At 42.8% G+C, this 8709-nt stretch overlaps 1 protein-coding gene across 1 annotated transcript; it reads right to left on the bottom strand.

Moving 5' to 3' along the window:
• Positions 1-6536: 6536 nt before the first annotated feature.
• On the bottom strand, positions 6537-7554 carry LOC131232615 (acid beta-fructofuranosidase-like). The gene is made up of 2 exons (XM_058228972.1): positions 6801-7554; positions 6537-6649 (listed from the first exon to the last, which is right to left on the bottom strand). Exons 1-2 carry the CDS (start codon positions 7207-7209, stop codon positions 6585-6587), a joined length of 474 nt encoding a protein of 157 aa, XP_058084955.1. The 5' UTR covers positions 7210-7554; the 3' UTR covers positions 6537-6584.
• Positions 7555-8709: the final 1155 nt, after the last annotated feature.

Genomic DNA, 8709 nt, shown 5'->3' with positions numbered 1-8709 from the left:
TCTAATGTTTCCTGATTGGTCATTAGGAAATGGTATTATGAGTTCGACCTCATGGGAACTTCCCATGAGGTCCAGCTGTGTGGGCCCCACCATGATCTGCTCCGAACATCAACCCCATCAGTCAGATGCACCATTCCATGGTGGGCCACGGACTTGAAAATCAAGTTAATCCATGACTTGGGTGTGCCACACCAAATACAACAGTTGAGAGGGATTGCCCTCCCATTAAAACATTCATAATCATCTATTGGTCCCACCGAGATGTGGTTCATAGATCCAACCCATTCATTGTACGTCCCACTTGGACGATGGGTTAGACAAATTTCAGCCACATATAAAACTCAAGTGAGCCCCACCAATTACTTTTATATATTTTAAGAATGTCTTCCCGTAGTTTTAGATAGTATGACTCGCCTAAGTTCCGTATATAGCTGATTTTTTGGATATACCATAACCTAAACGAGACCCATCAAATGCATGGTGTTAATGTTTGACACACATCACGGTGGGCCCACACAACCTCATTATATATATATATATATATATATATATATATATATATATATATATATATATATATATATATATATATATATATATATAGTGTAATCGGCCTACGGTCCATGTGATGCGGAATCCCATGAAACCCTGAAGGGCCAAGTTTTACCCTGATCTAAAACTCTGGTGGGCCATAGCGAAGAGATGCAAATCAAGGGATGAAACAATTTTCTTTTTCATGGCCCACAAAAGTTTTGAATCAAAGTAAAAGTTGAGCCCTAGGGATTTTTAGGGCTTCATGAGGTGCTGCATCATATGGATCGTTAAAAATTTGGACTCACATCATGTATGATGGGCCACCAAAAAGTTCGCACCACTTCCATGCGAACTGTTCGGATATTTTTATTTGAGAGAGAGAGAGAGGCATGCTCACCACTGCATGTGAGCACTTTTGTACATGCTTTCATCGGCTTAAAATCCGAACAGTTCATGTGATGCGGCACCCCCTGAAATATCCAGGGACCAATTTTTACCCTGATCCAAAACTCTGGTGGGCCATAGCAAAGAGATACAGATCAAGAGAGGAAATTGTTTTCTTTTGCCATAGCTCATCAAAGTTTTGGATCAAGGGAAAATTTGGGCCCTGGGGTTTTCATATGATGCTGCATCTTGTGGACCGTTCAGATTTTGGAATCACATCAGGTGTGATGAGTTCTCGAGAAGTTCTCGCATGAACTCGTGATAAATGGTGGTAGCTGAGCATTGGGTTTATTTAACATGGGTGATTAGGATCTTCTAACACGGAGAGTTTTATGTGTGGATGATGTATGTGGCAGAGAATGTTAGGATATAGGATATATGTCAACAGTATATAATATAGATATGAATATGGAATATATTGGTGAGCTGGATCAGTGAACCAATAGCCGAACACGTCAGAGAGCCCGAGCATATTGACGATCCTGTAATACTTCTCTTTCTGGCTGCCGAACGAGAAACCCCGCACACGGAGCCCTTCTTCAAGCGTACCTACGTGGCACAAGTGGGGGACATCCTGGCCATTCACCGGGTGGTCCCCGTTAGTGAATACTCATCAGCTCAAGAATCTGACCCATCCGTTGGTCAGGTGGACCACACATGCACGGACTGTTAGCAAACGTGTTATTCAACTTATGAGTGACCACTCCTGTTTCTAGGATCGGGCACATGGACTGATGGTAACATATGAGGGATTGCCCGGATCCTAGAACGCCGCAACGTTGGCTCCGCCTTGAGGCTGGGTAGAGCGTGGTTTGGATGTGAGGAATTAGATATGATATATGTGGCCCATATACATGGAAGTATGGTTTAGTAATCCAGACCATTGGTCTGCTATGGTTGCCTTAGATGCATTTTGTCTCAAAATCCTCTTGATTGGACAGCAATGGCGCATATTCAACTTTTTTTTTAAAAAAAGTCTTCTCATCGCTTGATGGGATCTTCTAATGTAAGAAATTTATCGGGTATTCTATGGTCGGTAGGACTCAACGGAGCAATGATCCGGATGTGGAAACAAGGGCGTCATCTGGCGCAAATGAAAGCGTACGTGCACCGTGAAATGATGCTGCCACGTATCATTCCGTTCCTCTTCCAAAACTGGATTTAACGGGAACCGGCTCTTATGCGGTTGAAGTTTGTTGGGTTTGGAGAGCTAAAACTATCCATTGCTGACGTGGACTAACATATAGGGAAGCGATTGCGTCCTGTCCCGCCTGAACGGATTCGGTCGAGGCAGCGGTTCTGTGGGGACCACTGCGTTGTATGGGATTTATCCAAGCCATCCATCCATTTTTTCCGATCGTTTTAGAATATAAGTCCGGCAATGAATCAGATCCAAAGCTCTAGTGGACCACACAGTCGGGATTGAATGTCCACCATTAAAAACTTAATGTGGTGCTGTTGACTTGAGCCTAGTCTAAAATTATCTTAAAAACTTGATAGACAGCTGGATAAAACCCATACTTCACGGTGGGCCCCACAAAGACCCTGGACCGAGTCCGTCCATGCGGGGGCGGACAATCCGCTTCTAAGTTCTAATATATAGCGTGGAAGGTTGTCCTCCACGAATTCCTCTGGGCTTACCGAGACTTTGTTTATTTTTCTCTTATTTTTGTTCTTATGCCTGTCAGCAACCACTTTCCAAAGGGGTTTGCTAATTCCAGACGCATGTGGACGCGTATACATCTACACGCGGGTCTTCAGCGCGTGTATGATCAGGCCACTTAACACATCAGCTGGGCCACAGCATATTAATGGAAATGAAGGGCCAGATGAAACATTTTAGTCGTCTATTACTTTGTACGTTTTGTGCCCATCTGATTAGTGAAATTGTGATGTTTTACAGGAAAGACCTAACCATACTTACGACCTTATGAAAAGCTCATATCTCACACGTGTTTTGTATTTGCACGTGTGCTAGTGCGTGGATGTGTGCGGCTAAACCGTTGGAGATAAGGTATGCCCAAACCGTGGATAAGCTCCAAACCGTTTTGTGCGCGTGACAACCAACTCGTTCAATAAATTGGACCCATCATGAGGTCATCCACTGAAAAGCTCAGCTCAATCTGCTCGTCTGGTGGGTCAGTGGTCACAACACTTAAAAACCATGGATACCCTTTGAAATAATAAAGTACGAGAATTGTCAATGGACACCCTTTGATATAATAGGAAAAATACAAGAATGGCCCCCCTGATGAGCGGATTACGCTAATCTTTGCACCAGCTGATCCTTACAATTGTTACAACCTTTTGGAGAGCTTATTGCCAAACACGTTACAGGATGGAAAGTATCCACTACTTGGCAGACAATCAGTTTATAAAGGTCATGTCCCAATATAAAATAGTAAAACTAGAATTTTCGTCTGCCAGATGTCACGTGTAGAATATTATATCAGTACAAAAGGTGGGTCACACCATAATGATACGAGGTCGATTCACTTATTGAGCAGGTGTACCGGCATGGCCCAACCCAATGGATCGGCCTGATTTTGTAACCAGATCCTCATAATGGTTTGGTCCACCTACTGAACGGATTGGATATTTTATGGATGAGACATGTTGGTGGGAAGAAATGGCTGTATCAGAACTTCTGATACAGCGCCTCTATCTGACAATTTCTCATTGATGTTTGCTGGCCACAGACATCTTCAGTTGATAGGATTTTGAAGTTTTCTACTCATAAGCAGTGAATGTGCCAGCCTAGAAAACGTGCAGGACATCAGATCTGAGCATAAGGTGGCCCCCACCGTTTAGATGAACATGAGCAAAAATCGGTACAGTCAACTCATCAGGTTGGCCACACGGTGTATGCCGGGGTGTCAACCATAGGCGAGATGCATCCTTCTAGTATCAGGGTTACCCAATTGATACGGACCAGCCTGATTTTGCTCAAGTTCGCCTTCACGGTCGGACGCTACCTTAGGTAACACTTGGATGTACCACACACGTGCCAAGTTGGCACGTGTACGGCGAGTGGAGATGTAGAGGGTGCGGATGGCTTACACGCTTGGATGAAGATAACGAAAGCAAAAGGAGTCCTGGGCTTCTAGCTTTCAGAAAAAGAAAAAGGGCAGTCCTTTTCTTTGACGAGCCAGTACCTAATCCTAGCCGCCCACTGGATGGCCGGCAAGCAAACAATACATTCAAAATGATAATAACGTGGTTAAAGTGCAGAAAATTTGAAGGTTGCGGAGTGCAGCTTCTAACTTTCTATGCACAGCCTCAGTGGGGCCCACAGTTTGAGGTGGGCAAATATAGAATCGGATTGGCTACTCCCCCTGCCCCCAGCCAATGGCTGGTGGTCGGTGCTCTGTGGGCTCCACCATAATGCGTGTGTTTCATCCATGCCGTTCATCCATTTTTTACAGATCATTTTAGGGCTTGATCCAAAAAATGAGAGGGATATAAATCTCAGGTGGACCACACCACAGGGAAACAATAGTGATTGGATATCCACCATTAAAATAATCCTAAGGCCCACTGTACTGTTTATTTGACATCCAATCTGTTGATTAGGTCATACAGACCCAAATGAAGGGAAAAAACAAAGATCAGCTTGATCCAAAACTTTATGGCCCCAATAAAGTTTTTAATGATCAATGTTCATTCAACACTGTTTTCTGTAATGTGGTCCATTTCAGATTGGAAAATACCTCATTTTTGGTCTCATGCCATAAAATGATCTATAAAAATAGATGGACGGCATGGATGAAACGCATACATCATGGTGAGGCCCACAGAGGACCAACCACCAGCCATTATTCCGGCAAATATATGGCGGGGATTGCTAAGGGCTTGGGAACTTTGTTCTACGGTGGGATAGAAGACCATTGTGCTACTGCTACAGTGCAATGATGCAACCATTCGTATGAATCAGATCATTAGCCTCCGGACACATCCTAGCTGGCGCTGGTTAGATTCACCGAGCATGCACGTAGCCTCTCTGCCAGTGGCATGCTTCGGCAATCTAAACCATCCAAGTGGTGGGGCACACTACGGATTGAGCTTAGTCAGATTGATTGAAGAATCATAACCTCCAAATCAAGGACATGGCCTATTGAACCTCGCCGTCCTCATCCTGACTGTTACCAGAAGTTGGGCAGTTAGGATAATAAATTCACTTTCATTTGGAGCCGTGAGTAATTCAGCTACAAATAGAAATTTCGTCTGTTTACCGCATTTCCAATTATATTATTAACAAAAAATCCTATTTGTGGCAAGTGGAGGATTCAGACTTGTCCGCAGGCTTACGAGTTAAATGGGTTAGATTGAAGACCCTTTATGTGCCACGTGTACATTAGCTATGCAGATGACTACAAGTCATCATACTCCGCTGTGATACTGAAAAACTCGAGCACCCAATAATGGCAGCGATTCGGTAAGGTCGAGGTATATCGGAATGTGACGTACAACTCTCTTTGAAGGTCGGTTGGTCCGCTAAATGAGTATGTATCCACCGGGCAACTCTTTGATTAGTCAGTGGGCCCTCTGTAACAAGCCACCTTAGGAGGTTTCTAACGGTAGGTGTTCAAATCACCGCTGTTTCCTTTGGTGTGGTTTACCTTGGATTTGAATTCATTTCATTTTGAGGCCATGCTTTAAAATGAGCCGGCAAAAACTGATGAAGCATGGAAATACAACACATAACTGATAGTGGCGCTACAATTACGGCCTTACCGAACTCGGCGTTACCCTGACCTTATATTTGTTGGAAATTCATACGAAACAACCAAAGAAGCCACGGTAACAGAAAATAAGTAAATAAATAAAAAGAAGCACTCACGATGAATATCATTTGTTGCAATCTAATCTAGCCACATCATCACACGATGGATTCAGCACAACATTATTAAAAACATCAGTGATGATGTAGACCAATCACGATGCACCACATATTATTTGGATTCATAATTACCAACCTTTCACGTCCGTGTGCAATTAAGTCCATCAATGAGTTAGCTCCATCATGAGGATCACATTTTGCAAAAAAAATTTGCCGCATCCACTCATCAAGTGGACCACACCTGTGTTTTGCTCTTTATCAGCGGCTATACGTTGGTTTTATAGTGTGGCCCACTTGATAAGTACATAGACATGAGTTTTGAACTAGGTGATCCTCCTGGTGGGTTTTGAACTAGGTGATCCTCCTGGTGGGTTCAACCTCTTGCAAGGATTGGATTCCACGTGACCAAATCAAGTTCAAAGTTATACTGGGTGGACCGTACCCTGTGGTCCAACCGAATGGACGTGAGACCTTCTCATAAATAAAAGGGATGCAGAAAGGAATGGAACAGTGAGAATTGTTATTTCCAGCCCCCAAAACCCAACCCCATAAAAGAAAGCTATTGACCAAATTACCCTTGCAAGGGTCATAACTAGCTTCTTCATTTTTTCTTTTTAATTTTTTATGGGAGGGGGGAGTCCGGAGTAGCATTTCCCAAACAATATTCCAGATCTGAATCAGCAGCCTGCAACTGCCTAAGATACTTCTTTCTCTAAGTTATCCTCTATTTTATGCCTATGGGATGTTCATTATATTCTGATCTTTTTTATTTTTTTAAACTGGTGTAGGAAAAAGGAGAGAGGAGATTGTATTTTCTCTTACCGTCGGGATCTGAGGCAGACACCAGCATTCCACCATTAAATAGAAAAAAAAGAAAAAAAGAAAAAAAAAAAGAAGATCGAATCAGTAAAAACCAATGAAACTAGAAAAAAGAAAAAAAGAAAACAGAACAAAGAAAAAAAGAAGCATAAGGCATAAGTACCGTTCATCCAGTTCTTCTCGGGTTGGAAGTGGTAGGCCGTTCTCTGCCACACCAGCATGGCGTTGGTCCACGGATACGACGTTCCGCCTTCTAGAAATGAACGGACGGATTTCTCCGAAACGCCTTCTGAAACTCCTCGCGACCACGGGCCGAGATCTGACGCCGAAACGGCGTCTTCTGCTACGAGTGACTGTTTCTCTGAACCGTGGTTACCTCCGCTCAGTACCATCCCCAGCGATACGAGGAGTAGAATGGAGAAGCCAAGGGAGAAAAGCGTGAGGAGGGATCTGTTTCGATTCGATAGGGTCCACTTGGTGGTATCATCTCGTCCGTCAAGTAGAGGACCGTAAGATGAAGGGACCACATCTTCGAGGTCGGGAGCAGCTGGGATGCGGTTTCTGCCGCTCATGTTTGGCAGACTCTTAATTTTCTCCTTTTTATTCTTCACCGAATCAATCTCTCGAGAGAGAGTGAAAAGGGGGTTTTAATAGAATCGAGAGAGCGTTTTGAGTATGAGGTAGAGGTTAATCAGATGGCCTGGACGGGTCTGTGGAGCCGATGATTTGGAGCTGGTTTATCCAGCTACACGGGGATTGCAATCTTGTAGAAGAGAGTGAAGAGTTTGTTTTCCCTCCGTCGCGACTTAGAATCCACCGTCTATCGCCGTCCACTGGGCCCCACATGATGAGTGGCTCGATGATCTTAACTGTACATGTTTTGGAACATACTCTGAAAGGATCATTACGACTATCGCTATGATGATCACAACGGAGAAGTTTTTGAATGGCTCATATTCAACTCTAAAAATCAGAGATTAGGATCATTAAGTAAGCTTGATTATAGACTTATAGATTATTTAATGTATCAAAGATTATGTGGATGTTTCAGATAAGAGTAATTTCTCAGCATGTCTGCCCACTGAGCGGTGACAGACAGTCGATCTTGAGTCGCCACGGAGCAATAAACGGAGAGAGATTGTGGGATGCAATCACTTTTCGACAGCTGGATCACGTTTAAAGAGACCGCTTTGGCCTGACTTGCGCAGGCACGCGGAGGGGCTGATTCGTGCTAGCTCACCGCAATGTAGGAGAGACATGGATCCAACAGGTTGGATCCTATAACGTGAACTCTTTTCCATATAAGACTGTTTAAATTTTTATTTTTATTTTTAAATTATTATTATTATTTTTTTTTTTTTTAACGCACGCAAGCGCACCCCCACACACTCACGGGAGTGGAATTTCACCACCTATGGTACTCGAACCCTAGACCATGATCAGGTGTTGAAACTCTCGGGAGTCTTACCACCGGAGCAGGAGTAAAGACCCGTAACATATATGTAGGGAGTTATCTGATACTTAGGGCCTGTTTGGCCAGTTGCATTGGAAAGGATCAGGTGGGATGGGATTCAAAAAACATAATTATTACCCATGGCATGGGTTGTTCCCTAATACCGTCGAAGTCTGAAAATTTAGTACTGAATTTGAAACAATCTGTTTGTTAACAAACATCTGAAATGTTTGAAATATGTTATTTTGACACATTTGCCCTTATCTCTTGTTTGGAAATATTTTACATTATAAAGAAATTATTTTTTATTAAATAAAAATAAAATTATTCTTTTTAATTCAAATAAAATATGAAATACTTGATAAAAAATTAAAATGTCATTATTCACAAAAGTCAAAGTGTGCCTATATGGGTTTCCTGCATAGGAACAATGGAGAGAGTACGCCCACCATTAAAAAATTCATACTAGAATGAACTGAAAACACAAATATTAGCATGATTCAAATCTTCAGTGGCCCTATGAATATTTCAACCGTAGACATTTAGTTATCATGTTTTCAGCCCACCTGAGCATTGGATATGGTTCATCTTTGGCCTCATGTCCTAAAATGAACTCACA

Source organism: Magnolia sinica, chromosome 18 (genome assembly GCF_029962835.1).
Source record: "Magnolia sinica isolate HGM2019 chromosome 18, MsV1, whole genome shotgun sequence".
Taxonomy (NCBI): domain Eukaryota; kingdom Viridiplantae; phylum Streptophyta; class Magnoliopsida; order Magnoliales; family Magnoliaceae; genus Magnolia; species Magnolia sinica.
This window is presented reverse-complemented; position numbering and strand designations above follow the sequence as displayed.